The 22,945-nt window shown below is 41.9% G+C and overlaps 3 protein-coding genes across 4 annotated transcripts; 2 read left to right on the top strand and 1 right to left on the bottom strand.

Annotated features, from left to right (window-relative positions):
- Positions 1-6,465, top strand: LOC120019678 (katanin p60 ATPase-containing subunit A1). 2 transcript variants are annotated; one of them, XM_038963056.1, is made up of 11 exons: positions 1-184; positions 561-723; positions 832-977; positions 1,352-1,541; positions 1,909-2,024; positions 2,140-2,245; positions 2,354-2,512; positions 2,629-2,755; positions 5,073-5,207; positions 5,294-5,420; positions 5,678-6,465. In XM_038963056.1, the coding sequence occupies exons 2-11, from the start codon at positions 562-564 to the stop codon at positions 5,874-5,876; spliced, it is 1,467 nt and encodes a 488-aa protein (XP_038818984.1). In that variant the 5' UTR covers positions 1-184; position 561; the 3' UTR covers positions 5,877-6,465. The 2 variants fall into 2 exon arrangements, with proteins under 2 accessions (XP_038818984.1, XP_038818985.1); XM_038963057.1 differs by having other exon boundaries at positions 1,373-1,541; positions 5,678-6,454.
- On the bottom strand, positions 6,464-10,652 carry LOC120019681 (glycoprotein integral membrane protein 1-like). The gene is made up of 8 exons (XM_038963059.1): positions 10,457-10,652; positions 9,968-10,039; positions 9,775-9,874; positions 9,530-9,684; positions 9,221-9,380; positions 8,866-9,092; positions 8,607-8,770; positions 6,464-8,153 (listed from the first exon to the last, which is right to left on the bottom strand). Exons 1-8 carry the CDS (start codon positions 10,544-10,546, stop codon positions 8,045-8,047), a joined length of 1,077 nt encoding a protein of 358 aa, XP_038818987.1. The 5' UTR covers positions 10,547-10,652; the 3' UTR covers positions 6,464-8,044.
- Positions 10,653-10,866: 214 nt separating this feature from the next.
- Positions 10,867-18,303, top strand: ppil4 (peptidylprolyl isomerase (cyclophilin)-like 4). The gene is made up of 12 exons (XM_038963058.1): positions 10,867-10,979; positions 11,332-11,464; positions 11,568-11,685; positions 11,829-11,971; positions 14,659-14,755; positions 14,955-15,071; positions 15,322-15,446; positions 15,586-15,652; positions 16,799-16,910; positions 17,092-17,182; positions 17,413-17,542; positions 17,796-18,303. The coding sequence occupies exons 1-12, from the start codon at positions 10,910-10,912 to the stop codon at positions 17,967-17,969; spliced, it is 1,377 nt and encodes a 458-aa protein (XP_038818986.1). The 5' UTR covers positions 10,867-10,909; the 3' UTR covers positions 17,970-18,303.
- The last annotated feature ends 4,642 nt before the right edge of the window (positions 18,304-22,945 follow it).

Below are 22,945 nucleotides of genomic sequence, written 5' to 3'. Positions count from 1 at the left end.
CAAACGTTCATAGGCGGGTGTGTTGTCGGGCTTCGGTGTGGTTTTAGCTCTTTTGTCCGACGAAAATAAATGTAATTAATGTTAGATATTTTTGCCATTTTTAAACGCTTGACTCGATTTGTTTCAGTCCTTGGGTGCGGTTCTACACTTTTTGTGTCGTATTTTTTTTCCATCAATGCCACAGGTGGGTGTAGCTAGCAAACTAGCATGCTAAAGAAGTTTGGGAATTAGTTTGTAGTTGCTAATTTTACATGAAATGTGTATTTATGTGCCAGTAACGTTATGTAACAAATACTTTTGCTTGTTTTATTGCTGGTATTTCCTAAATTGTGATATTCGTTCGTTCATCTGGAACGTGTTAGTTAACAAACTATCCAAGTTATGCTAAGCTAACAGTCAGATCATTCAACTCCCTGTCACAGCTGGCATCTTCATGTCCATCTTGTGCCATTTAATGTTTTGTTTTACAGGATCTCTGTTGTCATGCCTTCTGGAGGGAACTGCATTATAACATCACAAAAAAAGATCACTTTAATCTAATAAAATGTTCATCTCTCTAGAATGAGTCTGCATGAGATCAATGAAAACGTGAAACTTGCTCGAGAGTACGCTTTGCTTGGGAACTACAGTTCTGCTATTGTTTGTTATCGGGGAGTACTTGAACAAATCAAGAAATACCTTTTCACAGTACGGGACGGTAGCTTCCAACAAAAATGGCAACAGGTAAAATCTATGAGATTTGTCATTGTTAAACCTAAGTTTGTTTGTTTGGAATAGAGTTTTGGTCAGCAAATGTTACTTCCTAATGTTGCTATTGACATCTCTTTACAGGTATGGCAAGAGATAAACGAAGAAAACAATCAGGTTCAAGAAATAATGACAACTCTAGAAAGTTTTCAACTGGAGACCACCCCATCCAAACCACCAAGTAATCAAGATGGCATTAATGACATATGGCCTGTACAAGTAGAGCGCAGGTACAGCACGGACTCCTTTCACACAGATTTCTATTCTAGTGTATATTTAGAGGCCCAGTCATTCATTTACTGGGAAAATATATTCAAGTTGTTTTCATGTCTTTGCATTAGTATCTGATGGGGTGTGCACTTTGGTTAGTAAGAGGGGAGAATAAGCTGTTTGTCTGAAGAAAATAACTTAATGATCCAGTCATATGAGTGAGATTAGTGCTCAGAGTGCCTGGTAGTGGCCTGCTCTCTCTTTCAGCATTCACAAAGGTACCCACTTGATGTGCAAATGTCATCTTTTAATTAAGATACAAAATAGCTGAACCTAAAAGTATTATTTGGAGTGCTTAGGCTGATTGACATACTATTCCCTTCTTTCCTTAAAGATCCTCTCCTCTTCCGGTTAGGAGGCCCCCGGTTCCCTACAAAGACAGTAAACCACACAACAACCGCCTGAGTGTGGCCGGTGTGCGGGCTCAGCATCGCCAGTCACCACGTGGGGCCAATGGGGACCGAGCCAAACCTTTGAAGGGCAAGGAAAAAAAAGAGGCCCCAGCCAAACCAAAAGACGACAAGGTAAATGACAATGTACCATCAAGGGCTCAAATAAGGACCGAAAGGTTCTTTGTTACATCCTTACATAATACACACATAATCCTCCTTGTGGTAGGAGTGGTCTATCTTTTCATTGTAAACTCACAAAAATATAAAGGTTCAACTTCAAAAATTATCACTCTCCCAGGAAAAATGTCTAATGCTTTGCCTGGCATTACCCAACCTTAACTTGAAAGCTATTTGCACTGTTGACCAAACATTGTTCACTCTGTGTTTACCTAAAATCATCATCACAACCTTGTCAGTCTGGTTCCTGGAATAGAGCGAGCCTCTGCTACACAGTGAGCCCCCTCAGGGCTGACAATCTTCCTGTATGTTTGCCTTGCAGAACAAAGCTGAAGTCTCAGAGAAAGAGGTGAAGAGGTTTGACGGGCAAGGATATGACAAAGACCTTATTGAGGCCCTGGAGAGAGACATCATATCACAGAACCCCAATGTCAAATGGTATGTTTGAACAGCTATCATTAACCTCCAGAATAGGATTATCCTAAAAATATAACATGTTTCTCGTTGTAAGGGTTGTCTAACAGGAAATATTTCTTTTTCCCAATGCCTATAGGGATGATATTGCAGACTTGGAAGAAGCAAAAAAGCTTTTGAAAGAAGCTGTTGTGCTACCCATGTGGATGCCAGAGTTTTTCAAAGGAATACGAAGACCGTGGAAGGTATACATCGAAGCTCAAGGCACACTTGATTTATAGATTATTTTGATTGGAAGAGATGATATGATGCCTTGCTAATATGTGGTGTATACATGTGCAATATTTTTTTAGGGTGTGCTTATGGTGGGTCCTCCAGGCACAGGAAAGACTCTTCTGGCCAAAGCCGTCGCCACAGAGTGCAGAACCACATTCTTTAACGTATCGTCTTCTACTCTCACTTCCAAGTACAGAGGAGAGTCTGAAAAACTGGTCCGCATTCTATTTGAAATGGTAAGGTTCTGCCTCATCGGCTCCTCTGCCCGTGCAGTACATCATATTACGAAAATGTGAAAAGGCTGTTTTTGAGGTGTGGCTCTATTCAGTGTTTTATTTTCTCCTCTGAACAGGCCCGGTTCTATGCCCCCACCACCATATTCATTGATGAGATTGACTCCATGTGCAGCCGCAGAGGAACGTCAGAGGAACATGAGGCTAGCCGGCGGGTGAAGGCAGAGCTGCTGGTCCAGATGGATGGTACAGTAACAGCAGCCACTCTGCTTAATTGGGAGGCCAAATTAATTAAATCAAATCAAAGTTTTTGTCACGTGTGCCGAATACAACAGGTGTAGACCTTACAGTGAAATGCTTACTTACAGGCTCTAACCAATAGTGCAAAAAAGTTATTAGGTGAACAATAGGTAGGTAAAGAAATAACACAACAGTAAAAAGACAGGCTATATACAGTAGCGAGGCTATAAAAGTAGCGAGGCTACATACAGACACCGGTTAGTGGTTAAAGTGACTATGCATATATGATGAACACAGTAGCAGTAGCGTAAAAGAGGGGTTGGTGGGTGGGACACAATGCAGATAACCCGGTTAGCCAATGTGCGGGAGCACTGGTTGGTCGGCCCAATTGAGGTAGTATGTACATGAATGTATAGTTAGTGACTATGCATATGATAAACGGAGAGTAGCAGCAGCGTAAAAAGAGGGGTTGGGGGGGCACACAATGCAAATGGTCCGGGTAGCCATTTGATTACCTGTTCAGGGGTCTTATGGCTTGGTGGTAAAAACTGTTGAGAAGCCTTTTTGTCCTAGACTTGGCATTCCGGTACTGCTTGCCATGCGGTACTAGAGAGAACAGTGTATGACTGGGGTGGCTGGGGTCTTTGACAATTTTTAGGGCCTTCTTCTGACACCGCCTGGTATAGAGGTCCTGGATTGCAGGCAGCTTAGCCCCAGTGATGTACTGGGCCGTAAGCACTACCCTCTGTAGTGCCTTGCGGTCAGAGGCCGAGCAATTGCCGTACCAGGCAGTGATGCAACCAGTCAGGATGCTCTCGATGTTGCAGCTGTAGAACCTTTTGAGGATCTCAGGACCCATGCCAAATCTTTTCAGTCTCCTGAGGGGGAAGAGGCTTTGTCGTGCCCTCTTCACGACCGTCTTGGTGTGCTTGGACTATGTTAGTTTGTTGGTGATGTGGAGACCAAGGAACTTGAAGCTCTCAACCTGCTCCACTACAGCCTTGTCGATGAGAATGGGGGCGTGCTCATGCAGTCGTGGGTGAACAGGGAGTAAAAGAGGGGACTGAGCACGCACCCCTGGGGAGCTCCATTGTTGAGGATCAGCATGGCAGATGTGTTGCTACCTACCCTCACCACCTGGGGACGGCCCGTCAGGAAGTCCAGGATTCAGTTGCAGAGGGAGGTGTTTAGTCCCAGGATCCTTAGCTTAGTGATGAGCTTTGAGGGTACTATGGTGTTGAACGCTGCGCTGTTGTCAATAAATAGCATTCTCACGTAGGTGTTCCTTTTGTCCAGGTGGGAAAGGGCAGTGTGGAGTGCAGTAGAGATTGCATCATCTGTGAGTCTGTTTGGGTGGTATGCAAATTGGAGTGGGTCTAGGGATAATGGTGTTGATGTGAGCCATTACCAACCTTTCAAAGTACTTAATGGCTACGGACGTGAGTGCTACGGGTCTGTAGTCATTTAGGCAGGTTACCTTAGTGTTCTTGGGCACAGGGACTATGGTGGTCTGCTTGAACATGTTGGTATTACAGACTCAATCAGGGACATGTTGAAAATGTCAGTGAAGACACCTGCCAGTTGGTCAGCACATGTATGGAGCACGCGTCCTGGTAATCCGTCTGGCCCCGCAGCCGTGTGTATGTTGACCTGTTTAGATCACACAGTCGTCCGGAACAGCTGATGCTCTCATGCATGCCTCAGTGTTGCTTGCCTCGAAGCGAGCATAGAAATTATTTAGCTCGTCTGGTAGGCTTGTGTCACTGGGCAGCTCGCGGCTGTGCTTCCCTTTGTAGTCTGTAATAGTTTGCAAGCCCTGCCACATAAGACGAGCGTCAAAGCCGGTGTAGTATGATTCAATCTTAGCCCTGTATTGACGCTTTGCCTGTGTGATGGTTCGTCGCAGGGCATAGCAGGATTTCTTGTAAGTTTCCAGGTTTGGAGTCCCGCACCTTGAAAGCGGCAGCTCTACCCTTTAGCTCAGTGCAAATGTTGCCTGTAATCTATGGCTTCTGGTTGGGGTATGTACGTACAGTCACTGTGGGGACGACATCCTCGATTCACTTATTGATAAAGCCAGTGACTGATGTGGTGTACTCCTCAATGCCATCGGAAGAATCCCGGAACATGTTCCAGTCTGTGATAGCTAAACAGTCCTGTAGTTTAGCATCTGCTTCATCTGACCACTTTTTTATAGACAGAGTCACTGGTACATGCACTATTCATGTCTCTACAACAATGTTTCTTGCCCAATAGATTGTACCCTAAATACATAGCAGTGATAATATCGATTTGATTGTTTATGGGATTTTATGCTGTTTAGGTGTGGGAGGAGCATCAGATAATGAGGATCCCTCTAAGATGGTGATGGTGCTGGCAGCCACTAACTTCCCCTGGGACATTGATGAGGCTCTGAGGAGACGTCTGGAGAAGAGAATCTACATCCCTCTGCCTTCAGGTCAACAATCACTGGAACACGATTTTCCTGAAATATATATATATATTTGTTCACAATGGCGTGATTATGGCTTGTTTTCTCTGCAGCCAAGGGCAGAGTGGAGTTGCTGAGGATCAACCTAAAGGAGCTGGAGCTGGCCAATGATGTGGATATGGCAAAGATAGCAGAGCAGAGTGAGGGCTACTCAGGAGCAGACATCACCAATGTGTGCAGGTAAGGCTTTTACTTTTCAGGTTTAGTTTTTTTTTAAACGAACAAAAACCAGTCGTAAATAAACACTGAATAGATTAGTCTTGCGTATTTGTTCAAATACAATTATTCAGCTGAGACTATCACTGATTTGAAAACGAGATGCCTCTTCAATTAGGAAATAATGGTGGAATGAACCACTTTTAACCTTATGTGATATGATAGTAAAGTCAGGTGTGTTCCACTGCCTTTAGCAAACACTGTGTCCATTACATCTGTAGGGACGCCTCTCTGATGGCCATGCGGCGAAGGATCGAGGGGCTGACGCCAGAGGAGATCCGTAACATCTCTCGAGCCGAGATGCACATGCCCACCACCATGGAGGACTTTGAGTCTTCTCTGAAGAAAGTGTCTAAGTCTGTATCAGCTTCCGATCTAGAGAAGTATGAGAAGTGGATTGACGAGTTTGGCTCCTGCTGAGTTAATCAGGAAGCCTGCAGCGCCTCAAATCTGCAGGGGATTTGGTGGGATGCTCAGTTGATATTCTGGGAACAGTAATTTAACTGTCATGGTTTCCCTTTCTTTGTAAATTATTTATATCTTAGGCTAGGTGATGCGAAATGCCTTAAAGTAGGGTAACCATGCACCTAAGTAAGCTGTTTTATTATGGCCCAGGAGTGCTGGAACAAAGACTGTTGAAAGCCAAATGATTCTCTGATTCGTGTTTTATTATAGCTCAATTTACACTAGTAGATTGGCTGTTAGATAGTTCATTCATTTGCACTGCCAGGTCTCATGACGGAAAATTCTATGGTCCTTTCTATTTCAATTGAACACCTTTGCTACCAAAGTATCCAGTGTCTTTGGGTTTTATCAGATGTGCTACTGCTATCAGCTAATCAAAGTTACACTACCAGAAAAAAATAATGTATGCACTTGATTTAATTTCTAAATATGTATTTAGGGGACTAACTGGTTCTACCCACATTTTGTGGATGTGAATTTATATACCAATCATAGAACACTAACAATGTCTTAATAAAGCTATAAAAGTCAAATATTACTTGCATTGACAAGGCTTCCATGTGCTTTATTTGCATGTAACCTGGCTGTAGCGTGAATGTCACGAACATTACAGAAACACATTTATTGAGCAGCATTTGGGAATTCAATGTAGTTTGATTACAATGAAAATACATTATGCACACAAGTCATGCTCCCATGCTTCAGTACAACACACAAGACTGAAATGGAATTGAGGCACCATAGAAGCAACAAAAAGGTAAAATAACATAAGTTCTTCACCCATTCACTGCAGTTCTAATCAGCATGCAGTTTCCTTCTATGAAGCTGTTTCTGTGACGGCCAACTGCATTCACTACTAGGGCTTCTCCTGCAAGTTCTGCTGCGGCAGAAAGTCAATGTGCCAAGGTCCCATTCAATGCCTTGCGTACGTCAACCAGAAGCCTAGTCTTGAATCACATTGATACAATTCTATGTTGGTCATGCCTTCTGAGGCAAACCAGCCAATATGCTACTGGGAGAAGAGTAGGTATGACTAACTATATTCTGAGACAAGATGCGCTTTATAAAAAGGTCCTATTAGTGTCAACATTTTCATTAATTGCAAAGAACATCCATTAACCATATTCATACATTTCAGTTCAAATGCATACAAACAGGCATTTATTAAAGCAACAGGGGCTTATTCTGTGAGTAATGTTTCCAGAGTGAACGTAAAGAATGGAAATGAATCTTCTCCAGTTCATGTCCATTCTATACTTTCTAGGTCTATCTGTATCTTCTGTGACAGAGCCAAGTGAATATGCCCCAGAGGTCGCGCCGCTGTAGGAACGGTCTTCTCTATCAATTGAAATGGTTAGGAGACTTCATATTTGATCATTCTTTATTCTGCTCTTGCAGGTCTTCCTATCCATTTTATGAACCGTACCGCAGCCCAGAGTCAAGCTGTCAGAATGCAATAGCAACATTCAATATTTTTTTGTTTTTGATCCTTTTACAATTAATGTATAGGTGAGGCCTTGACATATGTACTGGCTCAAAAAACAGTAAATAAAAGCTGTTTGTCTTGCATGCAGACAAACACCAAATCTTCAGTTCAATCCTCCAGTCAGAATGATAAAATATTATGAACTGAGCAATAAACCAATAAGAAATCAATATTAACGTGTGGTATATTTACATTTTAGTCATTTAGCAGACGCTCTTATCCAGAGCGACTTACATGAGCAATTAGGGTTACGTGCCTTGCCCAAGGGAACATCGGCATATTTTTCACAGTCAGCTCGGGGATTCAAACCAGCGACCTTTCGGGTTACTGGCCCAACACTCTTAACCGCTAGGCTACCTGCCGCCACGGTATATCCAAACTTCTTAACAAAGTAATATTGTAACTGAGGTAACACAATCATAATATGAAAAGTAACAGTGTGCAGTAGGTAGCTAGGTCCATAAGTATGATCTGTTGCAGTATTAACATATCAGATTCATGTTTTGAGTAGAGGGTATAAAGCAAATAATGTGTATGGAATGCATGTTTAATAAGTGCTACAAAAAGATTATGGTTTCTCTAACCACATAATGCCTTGTCAACAGCTGCAATCAGACTCACTCCACTTCATCAGTCTTCAGTTTTCATTTAAGGCTTTTTCCTCTGCCTCTATTTCAATGTTCTCTAGCAGGGTGTGTTTCTCATCTTCAGGCATCAGAGTCACAGGATTTAAATGGAAAATTCCCCTAGAGGAGAGAAAAGTACAACATTCATTTTCCTAGTAAAAATCACACAAAAAAAGGGGCAATCGGCAGTTGCTACTTACAATTTTAAACTTCAATCATTAATAATATGCACCCATCGATTCTTGAAAAATATGTGCTTAGTTCAACTAATTTTGATAGCATTAGCATGGATGTTCAGTACTTGCATCCATACCTCTGTCTATGAATTTGAGTATGGTTACATTTCTCCAGCCCCATCCCTCAGCTTTTTACCAAAACGGGTGGGGAAGACACTGTTATTGTTTCTACTGCTGATTGCCGCATTAAGAAAAGATGAGACTGATGTGCCTCATTAAATGGTCTTGGCAGTAAGGTGTGGTCAATGACAAATCCTGCATACTGACCTGGAAATGTTTCATTTAATTATACAACAATCATGTAAGCAGGCGCAACAGGACCTATGTGAAAACATACTTGTGTTCACATGTTGGGAAGAGCACGTCCAGGATCTTGACAATGACCGCTGACCCAACCACACCAATCACCACCACCCACATGACCAAAAAGAACAGGGGCAAGGACTCAGACCAGAAGCGTCGCAGGCGGTCCCTCACCTCCTCCACCCATCGACACATGGCCTGCAAACCGATTCAAACTTCAAAGCACATTCCGAGCACATTCTAGAAAATGTATTTGGTGGATTTGATTTGGATCTGATGTCCAATTTACTTACACTGTAAGAGGAGATGGATTCTTTGAGCGGTGCCTCTGTCTGCATTTCATCCGACAGCCCTCCCAAGTCATCGTCATCATCCTCATCATTGTTATCATACAGCAAGTCTGGGTCCATGCGGAGGGGAGTCTCTGGGAGCTTGCCTGGGGCAGCAATCTCCTCCTGGGTGGTGTCAGCATGCTTCAGAGGGTAATGAATGGTGGTATGGGACATCACTTGGTCTTCAGCTGAGCAGAAGGAAGTGGAACATTACCATTCACAAACTAATTTAGGAACACTACTTTAGTAATGGAATTTAGATAACTTGTCCTTTTCATGTAAAAGTAAGAGAACAAAAACAGTTATTCTTGCATACCTTTTTTAGGATTTGTTGGATCTGTGATGACCACATCATTTTCCCTTGGGATCCTGAAAATCTCACTGTGTCCAATGGGGTAGGTGTTGGTATACCGAGCAAGCTTCTGGAAATTGGGGGTCATCAGTATCTTAACTTCGCACATTTCTGGCTGCTGGACCTAAATGATAGAAAAGGATACAAAAGCCATAAGATCACAGATTTCCCATCATTGTACCACCCACCATGGTGAAAATATGATCCTTTAGCTGTGACATAAATATCCTAACACATTTTTTTATTGTCCTTTTCTCCATCAAGTAACTTGACCTTTTTCCCCTCCATCTCAATGACCTCGCTGAACACCTGGAGAGCCACCACCTCTTCTGAATCACTCCACAGGCGATTCTGGCTCACCATCACCCGGGTGACAGTGGACACATAGTCACCAGATTCAAATTCACTGGTTCCATTGATGGTATCCACTGTAAACAGAGTAAAAAGCTGTGTTAATCAGGTGCATAATGCAGTTCTGTAATTAAGTTATAAGCAGCAGAAGCATTTTCACTACTCACACAGCAAGGCTTGGCAGTTCAACCTAGTCACTCCTGACAACTCCACAGGGATGTCATTGATGAGCACCTGTTCTTCATCCACTGAAATATTCAGGTTGATCTGAAAAGGTAAATGTATTGATTTGATTATGTTATTATTCAATACCATTATGACAAGCTTATTAATAGACAACTTCAGAATATTATAGCTTACCTGCAAGTTGTTGGACTCCTGCCCCTGTGTGTCATCCAATGTCCCTGCTGTCACATTGATCAGAATGCTTTCCTGTGTGAGAATCATGAATGGGAAAGAGGAACATGATATACACATTAGCTAACTAGGTAAATAACATTATTCACCAAAACATCAGGACCAGTGAGAGTGACACTTCAGGGCATTCTACCATGCTTGTATTGTGCTCATGCTACCTGGATAAAAACATAAACATTAGCTAGTTAGCTAGCTGCAGTGAGTCAGATAGCAAAAAAGGTAACGTTAGCATCATTAGCCAGCTAGTTACCTACCAATATTAGTTGACTAGCTAGTTAGCTGCATTCAGCACAGCATGTAAACATAGTTACGACTAACGTAACCTTGTTGATTTGACCAGCTAACGGTTGACGTTATCTAGACTAGTTTATTTTTATAAAAACATTTTTTTATAGCTATCTAGTCTAGTACCGTGGTAAATTCGTCTCCTACCGTGTTCAACTGTCGAGGTGCAGACTCAGCTAAAATAAACGACATAAACAGTAAAAATAGAGCATAACTTGATGTTCGTTTCATCGCCATCTTCTAGCGGTCGTTTAAAAATATTTTGCAGGAAACTTATTTTCAGTCTGATAAAAGGAAACAACAACACGGTCGTCACTAGTTACCACGGCCACAAAGTCATAAACTCCGCCTATTTCTACGATTTATATTCTTAAAATGTGATTTTAAACCTAATCCTAAACTTAACCCTAGCCATAACCACGTGGCTAACCTTATACCTAACCTTACAATAAGACAACAAATATTTTTGTTTTCGTACTTTTTTACCATATAGACGTTCTGACTTTGTGGTTGTGGTAACTAGTGGAAACCCACAACACCCCCAAGTGACACCGGAACCAAACAAGAGCGCGTGCGCAGCTGCGCAGTCACCCTGCAAACATGGCGGTTCTTCTTGAAACAACATTGGGTGATATCGTCATTGATTTATTTACAGAAGAAAGGCCTAAAAGTAAGAAAACATGCACCAACACATCCAACGCTAATATTTGGTTACACAGCCTACATTTCGTAATAATTAAAGCTTCTCAGAAAGTCAAATATCGCCTTAAGTTGCTGCTAGCAAGTGCTAGGTAACAAGATAGCCAACCATTCATTTACCCAGCGATAGCAAATGCTAACTGTTGTTACATTTATATTTCGGCTAGCTAACAAACATTTAAAAAGATAAGATTGCTTTGGGGACACTTCATCTGATAGTTCACTCTGTGTTGATGTGGCGCAATCATTGAAACTCAGGAAAAGGAAATCCTACTGTCTTATGATGTGTTCTCATAATGATGATCAGCTCCTTTTTTTCCTAGCATCCCTGAATTTCCTGAAGTTATGCAAAATCAAATTCTACAATTACTGCCTCATCCACAATGTCCAGAGAGATTTTATTGTGCAGACTGGAGATCCCACTGGGACTGGCCGTGGTGGAGAATCTGTCTATGGGTAAGTCCTCTTCCTCAGCATAAACAGCATTGTCCAAAATCATCATCACAGCTGTTGTTTATATCTCACAGGAATGTTGAGGATTTATTTTCTATACCCTCAGTAAACTATATGGAGACCAGGCCCGCTTCTATGATGCAGAGAAAAACCCACGGATCAAACACAGAAAGAAGGGGATGGTGTCCATGGTGAACAATGGCAGTGACCAACATGGTTCTCAGGTTGGTAAAACTGCCATCCACCTCCTCAGTATTTAACTGCTATCAGTTTGAAAGCCACAATGTTAGCCTACTGATTCGGGTAGGACAGATGGCAAGCATCTGAAATATTTTATTTGTGCTGTAACAATCTCCTTGGTCCCCAGTTCCTGATCACCACTGGTGAGAACCTGGACTACCTGGATGGGGTCCACACTGTGTTCGGAGAGGTGTCAGAGGGTATGGATGTCTTGGCCAAGATCAATGAGACCTTCGTTGACAAGGACTTCATCCCTTTTCAGGATATCAGGTCAGCAAATTGAATTTCCTTTTATCATATTTTAATGTAGCCATTTTAGAGGGAGATTAGAATCTAATTTTATACAAAAAAATATATATAATAAACACTCACTGTTCCATGAATACCTAGAGTGCAGGGTTTCCGTAAGATGGTAATAGCCTGCTTTTGGTCGATTTTAAAATAAATAAATAGAAAAGCCGATAAATAAAATTGGCACCGGCCAGATTAACCTATATACCGATAAGCATGACCAAACAAATGTATTTACATCGACTGGTATTCCCATTAATTAATAGGATAAAAAGCATTATTTCGCAAAGGGATTTTTAATAAAAGATCATGCTTTTTAGCCTATTTATTGATGTAAATACCTGTCGATATAAATACATTTGACTGATCATTCTTATTGGTCTATAGGTTAATTTACATTATTTAGTGAAATTAAATTGCCGCATGTGTACAGTATATTTGTTATGTATCTTATTTATCAATATGTGTACAGTATACAAATGTGGCATATCAAGAAGCTGATTAAACAGCATGTTCATTACATTTTGTGCTGGGGACAATGAAAGGCCACTTTAAAATGGGCAGTTTTGTCACACAACACAATGCCACAGATGTCTCAAGTTGAGGGAGTTTTTAATTGGCATGCTGTCTGCAAAACTGTCCACCAAAGCTTTTGCCAGAAAACTGAATGTTAATTTCTTGACCATAAGCCACCTCCAAGGTTGTTTTAGAGAATTTGTTGTTTTAGAGAGAAGTACGTCCAACCGGCCTGACAACCGCAGATCATGTGTAACCACGCCAGCGCAGGACCTCCACATCCGTATTGTATTATCTGTATTCCCAGTCATGTGAAATCCATAGATTAGGACCTAATTTATTTATTTCAATTTACTGATTTCGTTTAAATCAAATCAAATTGTATTTGTCACATGCGCCGAATACAACAGTGAAATGCTTAAAAGTCTTAAGTAAAAATGTTTAAATAAAAGTAACAAATAATTAAACAGCAGCAGTAAAATAACAATAGCGAGGCTATATACAGGGGGTGCCGGTACAGAGTCAATGTGCGGGGGCACCGGTTAGTTGAGGTAATTGAGGTATTATGTACATGTAGGTAGAGTTAAAGTGACTATGCATAGATAATAAACAGAGAGTAGCAGCAGCGTAAAAGAGGTAGTCTGGGTAGCCCTTTGATTAGCTGTTCAGGAGTCTTGTGGCTTGGGGGTAAAAGCTGATTAGAAGCCTTTTGGACCTAGACCTGGCGCTCCGGTACAGCTTGCCGTGCAGTAGCAGAGAGAACAGTCTATGAATAGAGTGGCTGGAGTCTTTGACATGTATTAGGACCTTCCTCTTGTGGCCTGGTATAGAGGTCCTGGATGGCAGGAAACTTGGCCCCAGTGACGTACTGGGCCGTACGCACTACCCTCTGTAGTGCCTTGCGGTCGGAGGCCAAGCAGTTGTCATACCAGGCAGTGATGCAACCAGGCAGGATGCTCTCAATGGTACATCTGTAAAACCTTTTGAGGATCTGAGGACCCATGCCAAAACTTTTCAGTCTCCTGAGGGCAAATACATTTTGTTGTGCCCTCTTCACGACTGTCTTGGTGTGTTTGGACCATGATAGTTTGTTGGTGATGTGGACACCAAGGAACTTGAAGATCTCAACCTGCTCCACTAGAGCCCTGTAGATGAGAATGGGGGCGTGCTCGGTCCTCCTTTTCCTGTAGTCCACGATCATTTCCTTTGTCTTGATCATTTTGAGGGAGAGGTTGTTGTCCTTGCACCACACAGCCAGGTCTCTGACTTCCTCCCTATAGGCTGTCTCATCGTTGTCTGTGATCAGGCCTACCAATGTTGTGTCAACGGCAAACTTGATGAGGGTGTTGGAGTCGTGCCTGAACTGAACTGTAACTATATTTTTGTTCAGTGTAGATTGACATAGGCTAGAGATTTTGCTGTTCGTTACTCATCTTGTTGACTGATGAAAAGTAAATGTGGACAGTTGTTCTAACATCTTCAAAGTGCGCATCAGAATTAGGTAAGAAGGACCGCACATCGTTGCATCCTCGACTTCCATGTTCTGTTAATATGAATTACTGTAATCTAAATGCGATTTCTGTCAGTCAGTCTGACCACTGTGGGTGGACGCCCTAATCAGGTTACGCACCCAATGTATGTGGGTCCGGTAAATTTCTCAAATGTCTGGTAAATTAAGGGTGCAATATGCAGAAATAATTTCCTATTTGCAAAAAGTCTAATAGTTGGCCTAATTTCAGTTTGTGACAAAACAAGCAAGTATAGTGTAGATAATCATTGTACCATCTAAACCGCTGTGAAATATATTTTCCATAACCAAAAATATTGTATTTTCAGCTGTTTGAAGCTGATCTACAAAACCGAAAGTAAAACACTCTCTAAAATGAAACTTGAATGGGAAGCATAGAAATAGCACAAACAGAACAGATCTACCACTTCTTAGACTTGCTTTCAATGACAGATGCAAATTTGGTCAGGTCGCCCAAAAAGTTGCATATTGTAGCTTTAAAATGATGCCGGTCAAATGTCCGGCAGCACATTTTCCAAAAGTAAACCCTGCTACAGTGTTGTCAATAAAATGACCTACTCAGATAGACATCCCAGTATAAGGTGGAGAGAAAATAGGTATGATACTTGTTTTGTCATTGCAGAATAAACCACACTGTGATCCTGGAAGACCCTTTCGATGACCCTGCTGACTTGCCCGTGCCTGACCGCTCCCCTGAGCCTACCAAGGAACAGCTGGATGTGTGTGACTGGACACTTTCTGTACCGTTGAATTAAAAGCAATGCATATCTCCCTTTCAGAGCAAAAGTATTATAAACGATATTACTTTAATATAAAATTATAAGGTTTAAGTTAGTTCATTATTGTCTCCAGTACCAGAAAACAATGAACGATGCAACTTTTGACGTCTAACCTTACTGTCCCCTCTTTGGTGTGCAGAGTGGTCGTATTGGAGCTGATGAAGTGATCAACGACACAGATGGGAAGAAGGCTGAGGAGCTGGATGAGCTGCTGAAGGAGAAGGAGGCCAAGACCCAGGCTATCCTGCTGGAGATGGTGAGGGGGGGGGGGGTCTTGTGGTTCGGTCCACTTAGCCTTGTAGAGGATATCCATACTTTCAGGAGTGATGGCAGAAGGGATTTTGTAACACTCAACATTACCACTTGTTTGTACAGATTGCTGTTGAAGAACCCAGCAGTACTTCTACTGTAGTAGTTAATTAGCTAGTGAACATATTAGTGTTGTAAACATTATATGGTGGTTTTATAAGAGTTTTGTGGTTTGACGTGTGTATGTGCTTGTGTAGGTGGGTGATCTCCCTGATGCAGAAGTGAAACCTCCTGAGAATGTGCTGTTTGTGTGTAAGCTGAACCCTGTGACCACAGATGAGGACCTGGAGATCATTTTCTCCCGCTTCGGACTTATTAAGTGGTAAAATAGTCTATTTCAATATACTGGCCTCATAACATTACGATACATATTTAATTTTAAATAGACCTAGTCCTAACCAATTTAAATATTGAATGTTGGTGAACTGTACCATGATTAACATGTTCTTATTTTGCTACAGCTGTGAGATCATCAGAGACTGGAAGTCAGGAGAGTCTCTGTGCTATGCTTTCATCGAGTTTGAAAAGGTGTGTATTGGTTTGGTTTTCACGTGATTGCTTTATGTACCATGAGTTATCATAAAATCATTTTAGCCCTATTTTGATTATGCATGGAAATAAAAGTTGAACATTGCTCCACTCAGGTTCATAAGTACACTGAACAAAAATACAAATGCAACATGTAAAGTGTTGGTCCCATCTTTCATGAGCTGAAGTAAAAGATCCCAGAAATGTTCCTTACTCACAAAAAGTTTTTCTCTAAAATGTTGTGCACAAATTTGTTTACATCCCCTTTAGTGAGCATTTCTCCTTTGCCAAGATAGTCCATTCACCTGACAGGTGTAGCATATCAAGAAGCTGATTAAACAGCATGATCAGGTGCACCTTGTGCTGGTGACAATTAAAGGCCACTCTAAAATGTGCAGTTTTGACACAACGCAATGCCACAGATGTCTCAAGTTTTGCAATTGTGCAATTGGCATGCTGACTGGAGTAATGTCCACCAGAGCTGTTGCCAGAGAATTGAAAGTTAATTTCTCTACCATAAGCCAGCTCCAACAACATTTTTGAGAATTTGGCTGTACGTCCAACTGGCCTCACAACTGCAGACCACATGTAACCACGCCAGCCCAGGACCTCCACATCCAGCTTCTTCACCTGCGAGATCGTCTGAGACCAGCCACCCAGGAAACTGAGTATTTCTGTCTGTAATAAAGTCCTTTTGTGGGGAAAAACTAATTCTAATTGGCTTGGCCTGGCTCCCCAGTGGGTGGGCCTATGCCCTCCCAGGCCCACCCATGGCTGCACCCCTGCCCAGTCGTGAAATCTATAGATGAGGGCCTAATGAATTCATTTAAATTAACTGATTTCCTTATATGAACTGTAACTCAGTAAAATCGTTCAAATTGTTGCATGTTGCATTTATATTTTTGTTCATTATACAAATCAAGACTTGAGAAATATAAAGATAGAGATTCCTTTTTGAACAATTCAAGTGCAGTTGTGCAAAATATCAATAGATGGCACCAGTTAGTCAGAATTGAGAGGGTACAAATTAATTCATTTGAATGGTCATATGGTTTTGTTTACTGAAATTAATTCCCTTGTTCACTAGACCCATAACGGCTCACGTGACCCTCTTTTAGATGCAATTGATGTCCTTTCTGTGCACAGGAGGAGGACTGTGAAAAGGCCTTCTTCAAGATGGACAACGTGCTCATAGATGACAGGCGCATACACGTGGACTTCAGCCAGTCTGTTTCAAAGATCAAATGGAAAGGCAAAGGTAAACACTTATTAAAACATAACTCACTTGGACTTTTATTTAAAGGTTTTGTGTGATCCATAAAGTATGCGTTATGTATACTTTCAGAGACTCAATTAAGCCCTAATAAGGCACTTAAACTAAAGGATGTGCCATTCACCTCTGCTAAGTAAAGAACTTCACAAGGTCTTTTGTTTTCTAGGTGGAAAGTATACCAAGGAAGACTTCAAGGCCTATGAAAAAGACGTGGGATCCAAATTAGCTCTTAAGGATAAAGTCAAACCTAAGCAGGAGTATCCTTAAATGTGTTTATATTTGCTATTCAATATGTAGAGGAGAATATGAGTTAGTGTAAAATACTTAAACTCAACTGTGCACCATTTCACATAGCTATCAGGACAGAGAGAGGTAAACTATTGTGAAGACATTTCTCTGTTGGAGGAAATTACATTTCTCTGAAAGACTTGGCAGACTTGGAATTACACACTTTACTTCCTCAAGTTTTTCTAAACATTCCCAAAAGCTCCAAGTACGACCTGCTTTTAGAGGAAGAGGAAGAAGGAACAAGCCGTCGGCATGCTGAAAAAAAACACAAGGATAAGAAACACGATCACTCCGATGACGAGGACACCAGGAAATCCAAGAAATCCAAGGTTGCCCGAAAATGGCTTTTGAACTAATTATTTTCCTTGTGGTGGGCACATGTACTTTCTTTCACAAGAATGTTCAGTAAGAGCATTCGAGTAAGCATGACTCATGTAATTTGGGAATGGCATGTCATTTCAGCAGTTGTGACACCAGTCACTCGAGCTATACTGAGTCATTCCACAGAGCTTTGTTTCAGCACCACCAAAGATTTCTCTTGAACCTTTGTCAAACCTCTTTCTCCCTATGTTATACCGACAGTGGAACAGTGAGGAGCCCAGGCGGGAGAAAAAGACAGACCGGCAGCATTCTCGCTCCAGGGAAAGAGACAGCCACCACAAGCACAGCAAGTCCCGTGAAAAGCACCGCCCGGAGAGGAGCCGCAGTCGCTCACCCAAGAAGTCTAAAGACAAGGAGAGGAGCAGACACCGATGATGAGAGAGGGAGAGGAACAGGGTTGAGGCCAATTCCATTTCAATTCCCCATCAATATACTGAATTGGAAAATCTTCTTTGAAAAATAAATGTCAGTTAATTTCATGAATTGACTCAATTGAAATGGTATTGGACCGCCCTGATACCTGGTCACTGTGGCCCCTACTACCCCACCACCACCCATGTCTGAGAGAGCAGCACTAGGGACTCAGCCCTCACATTACATGGGGGGAAAAAATATCCTGGGATGTTTACCCTAATTACCTGGAAGTAACACAGTGTTACATAACCTGAGAACACTGCTCATTATGAATAATAAAACATTTCAGCCTGAACTGCTCGATTCCTATAGGGCAACATTCTGTATTTAGGTCTACACAGCATTTTCCAAATCAGTCTCCATACACACATAACTAAGTGCCCAGTCAGTAACGTTCTATAAGTATATTTGTATTTTGGTTTGACTTATACTCCACCCCCCTTTCTCTGTTTTTTAATGGGCAGCTGAATGTTTTCCCACCATGTTTGTCCATATTTTAACCTTTTGACTGTAGTTTTTTTTGCAGCTTTGGTACAGTAAATAAATGTACCCAGCTAACAAATATTCCCACAACTTTAACCCTCAGACACATGAATGTTCTTAAAACGCACCTAGAACATTGTATATTCTGAGAATATTGTAACCACGTTCTAGATAAGTAATGTTTTACATTAAAGGAACATTCTCAATTTTAACACCAAAACATGCTAAAAATGTTTTAACGTTTTTGCTAACATAGAATGTTCCCTCAACTAACGGAAAACTAGACACTCAAACATTAGGGGAACATCACGGGTAATATTACAAAAACCTTCTCTGTACCTAGAATTGTTAGCTGGGTAGTGGGCATGGAAAGCATGAGTTGTCTGTATGCACTGCAGAGGGGATTCCCTGTGTCATCCTCCCCATGAGTTCAAGCTGTATGTCACTGGAATAGCATGATACCCAGTGTTGTAGTCAGGACAGAGTCCAGAATTTCATGACTTCTGATTCAACCATTGGTGACTCGCCTTCAAGTGACTTGTATTTGCAGTTGGCCTAGATAGGGTACTATGATAAGGAGAATATTAGCAGCACTGGATGCGCAGAGCAACAAGGGTTCTGTTATCTGGCAGTGAAAGGACACACCACACACAGCCTACATCAGCTGGTGAGCTGCAAGGGAGCAAGTGATGATTGTGGGCAGGCAGTCTCTGCTCCGGCTCCGACAATCATAGGCAACACATCGCACAAGCGACTCTCTTGCTTCCCCATAACCACCAGTCACCAGCTTACTTTTTCGTTTTGGCTGGTTAAGAAACACAAACTGCTTTAAGAAATTGAAAACAATACTAGTATTGAGTTTAATGGTAAAACAGCAGTCTAGCTACAGTGAGGGGAAAAAGTATTTGATCCCCTGCTGATTTTGTACGTTTGCCCACTGACAAAGAAATGATCAGTCTATAATTTTAATGGTAGGTTTATTTGAACAGTGAGAGACAGAATAACAACAAAAATATCCAGAAAAACGCATGTCAAAAATGTTATAAATTGATTTGCATTTTAATGAGGGAAATAAGTATTTGACCCCCTCTCAATCAGAAAGATTTCTGGCTCCCAGGTGTCTTTCATACAGGTAACGAGCTGAGATTAGGAGCACACTCTTAAAGGGAGTGCTCCTAATCTCAGTTTCTTACCTGTATAAAAGATACCTGTCCACAGAAGCAATCAATCAATCAGATTCCAAACTCTCCACCATGGCCAAGACCAAAGAGCTCTCCAAGGATGTCAGGGACAAGATTGTAGACCTACACAAGGCTGGAATGGGCTACAAGACCATTGCCAAGCAGCTTGGTGAGAAGGTGACAACAGCTTCTGCGATTATTCGCAAATGGAAGAAACACAAAGGAACTGTCAATCTCCTTCAGCCTGGGGCTCCATGCAAGATCTCACCTCGTGGAGTTGCAATGATCATGAGAACGGTGAGGAATCAGCCCAGAACTACACAGGAGGATCTTGTCAATGATCTCAAGGCAGCTGGGACCATAGTCATCAAGAAAACAATTGGTAACACACTACGCCGTGAAGGACTGAAATCCTGCAGCGCCCGCAAGGTCCCCCTGCTCAAGAAAGCACATATACATGCCCGTCTGAAGTTTACCAATGAACATCTGAATGATTCAGAGGACAAATGGGTGAAAGTGTTGTGGTCAGATGAGACCAAAATGGAGTTCTTTGGCATCAACTCAACTTGCCGTGTTTGGAGGAGGAGGAATGCTGCCTATGACCCCAAGAACACCATCCCCACCGTCAAACATGGAGGTGGAAACATTATGCTTTTTCTGCTAAGGGGACAGGACAACTTCACCGCATCAAAGGGACGATGGACGGGGCCATGTACCGTCAAATCTTGGGTGAAAACCTCCTTCCCTCAGCCAGGGTATTGAAAATGGGTCGTGGATGGTTATTCCAGCATGACAATGACCCAAAACACACGGCCAAGGCAACAAAGGAGTGGCTCAAGAAGAAGCACATTAAGGTCCTGGAGTGGCCTAGCCAGTCTCCAGACCTTAATCCCATAAAAAATCTGTGGAGGGAGCAGAAGGTTCGAGTTGCCAAACGTCAGCCTCGAAACCTTAATGACTTGAAGAAGATCTGCAAAGAGGAGTGGGACAAAATCCCTCCTGAGATGTGTGCAAACCTGGTGGCCAACTACAAGAAACGTCTGACCTCTGTGATTGCCAACAAGGGTTTTGCCACCAAGTACTAAGTCATGTTTTGCAGAGGGGTCAAATACTTATTTCCCTCATTAAAATGCAAATCAATTCATAACATTTTTGACATAAGTTCTTCTGGATTTTTTTGTTGATATTCTGTCTCTCACTGTTCAAATAAACCTACCATTAAAATTATAGACTGATCATTTCTTTGTCAGTGGGCAAACGTACAAAATCAGCAGGGGATCAAATACTTTTTTCCCTCACTGTATTTGTCTCTCTCTCCCCTTTATTATAGACAAATATGCTGTCTTTGAATTTGTCGTCTCGCTCTACCCACCTCCCACTTTCCCCCCTGCATCTCATCGCCAGGTTCTGACAAGTCTCCCTTTAGTTTTTACTCTGCAATAAAAAACCTACAGAAATATCAGTGGGCGATTACAAAAAATTTGCTGAGAGCCGGACTTACCATTCATATATGTAGTAAATAAGTAGTTAAACAGGTATTGTGTAGAACTTGTGAGGTAATGATAACTAGTACATTAGTTGTTTTTTCATGAGGGAGTGGCGATATACTGCCATCGGATGGTGACTAGAAACAATTGTATAATAAGATCTATTATAAATTGATGGACTAAACCATTGGTGACTTGTACTCGACTCGGACTTCAGCCATAGGGTATCGTGACTCGACTCTGACTCAAGCACAGGGGACTTGACTCGGGCTCGAGGTTTAGTGACTCGACTACAACACCGATGATTATTCACCTTCCAACTCCCTGAGTGATATGAGAAGAAGTTGGAGGCAGCCATGCAAGATGAAAGTTGTGTGGGCTACATTCATAAATGAGGTATCCTCTTTTGGCTACAGTTTTAAATGTTTTGGTCAGTATATTGGCAGTACTGTCAGAGAGGGTATTAGTTAGCCCAACCCAAATCATGTGTTGAAGTATATTAGGGACATGTGTGGGAAAACCAAAGGCGAGCTAGATGTAATTCAATAAAGCCCTGACCCAAAGTGTTCAGAATAATGTTTTCAGCCTTGGCAGACAGAAGAATAGCACAGTGAGGGGTGCATGTGCAGCTAGCTAACAGTCATTGAGTTTTCCACAGGGCCTCTCCTTGTGCAACACTGTGGGCCACCACTTCTAGCCCCCTCGGAGTTCCCTGAATTAAAGCATGAGAGACCCTGGCCAACATTCACCATAATTAGTAATTTGACATTTCACAAATCATTCCATAGTTGGTTGTTTCTCCGAATGAGATGCCATTTTGAAGCTCCTTATAAGGAAGGGGTTGTTTTGAACTTTTACTGAGTGAGAGAGCATGCAAGTGTTGTTCTCTTTCATTTTTGCAACGGGTCGCCAAACGACCTATGGGAACTCCTTCCCCTTCACACTGTGTGATTAAGATGCTTAATATCAAAGATGTTTACAGTCACGCCACACCCTTACTGTACAATGGGACCTGTCACTATAAAAGATGGTGTGGCATAACATACTGTCTTTTCACTCTCACTTTTATGTATTTTACATTACGCGATTAATATTAATCCCCTTCAGATTACTTTCTTACGGAATTATGATTTTTTTCAACGACTCGAGGAGGTGCCGTGAGTAGATGATTTTTTATCAAATCTACTCCCCCTCTCTCGTTATTGTGCCTGCCTATACTAGCTAACTTTTATTGTTTTTTGTCTGGTATTTCCATCTTTGTGTGTTAGCTAGCTAGTTAGCTTCGGGTCTATCCCGTTACCTCAGAAGTTAGCTCCTAGCTAGCGAGCTAAATTAGCCACACATACAGTGAGCTCCAAAAGTATTAGGACAATGACAAATCTTTTGTTGTTTTGGCTCTGTACTCCAGCACTTTGGATTTGAAATGATACTGTCATGGCGTCCGCACCCAAGTTTGATGAATTCAGTTCTTCAAAGACTAAGACATGCATCCCTTTGTTCAAAGACTGAAGCATGCCAAATGACCGAACCCCTGCCATGCCAAGCATATGCACTCGCTTAGCTACAGTTCATGGAACAGATGAGAATGGTTTTAGATATTTCTCCCGTATGGACAAATAATTTGCTTTGCTTGTTCTGCCTGCTTCTCTCCAACACATTTCAGGCCAAGAGCTGCCTAACAAATGATGCAGGGCATCTAAAAAGGACACATGAAAGCACTGCTTCAGCCGTTAGGCTTAACAATTCAGCAGCGATACTGGCCTTGCATCAGAAGGAGCTGCAGGAA

The sequence above is a fragment of the Salvelinus namaycush genome, chromosome 24 (genome assembly GCF_016432855.1).
Source record: "Salvelinus namaycush isolate Seneca chromosome 24, SaNama_1.0, whole genome shotgun sequence".
NCBI classification, from domain to species: domain Eukaryota; kingdom Metazoa; phylum Chordata; class Actinopteri; order Salmoniformes; family Salmonidae; genus Salvelinus; species Salvelinus namaycush.
Note: the sequence above shows the minus strand (reverse complement) of the source record. Positions and strands in the feature narration are given on the sequence as shown.

What these genes read in the sequence shown, in the direction of transcription:
- LOC120019678 (XM_038963056.1), top strand. Translation starts at nt 562, where the DNA reads ATGAGTCTGCATGAGATCAATGAAAACGTGAAACTTGCTCGAGAGTAC. An exon ending in TCCGCATTCTATTTGAAATG is followed by an intron (nt 2,513 to 2,628) that starts GTAAGGTTCTGC and finishes TCCTCTGAACAG; the next exon opens with GCCCGGTTCTATGCCCCCAC. An exon ending in GACATCACCAATGTGTGCAG is followed by an intron (nt 5,421 to 5,677) that starts GTAAGGCTTTTA and finishes TTACATCTGTAG; the next exon opens with GGACGCCTCTCTGATGGCCA.
- LOC120019681 (XM_038963059.1), bottom strand. Translation starts at nt 10,546, where the DNA reads ATGGCGATGAAACGAACATCAAGTTATGCTCTATTTTTACTGTTTATG. An exon ending in AGGAGTCCAACAACTTGCAG is followed by an intron (nt 9,875 to 9,967) that starts GTAAGCTATAAT and finishes TTACCTTTTCAG; the next exon opens with ATCAACCTGAATATTTCAGT. An exon ending in GAACTGCCAAGCCTTGCTGT is followed by an intron (nt 9,685 to 9,774) that starts GTGAGTAGTGAA and finishes CTCTGTTTACAG; the next exon opens with TGGATACCATCAATGGAACC.
- ppil4 (XM_038963058.1), top strand. Translation starts at nt 10,910, where the DNA reads ATGGCGGTTCTTCTTGAAACAACATTGGGTGATATCGTCATTGATTTA. An exon ending in ATCCCTTTTCAGGATATCAG is followed by an intron (nt 11,972 to 14,658) that starts GTCAGCAAATTG and finishes TTGTCATTGCAG; the next exon opens with AATAAACCACACTGTGATCC. An exon ending in AAAGTCAAACCTAAGCAGGA is followed by an intron (nt 17,183 to 17,412) that starts GTATCCTTAAAT and finishes CATTCCCAAAAG; the next exon opens with CTCCAAGTACGACCTGCTTT.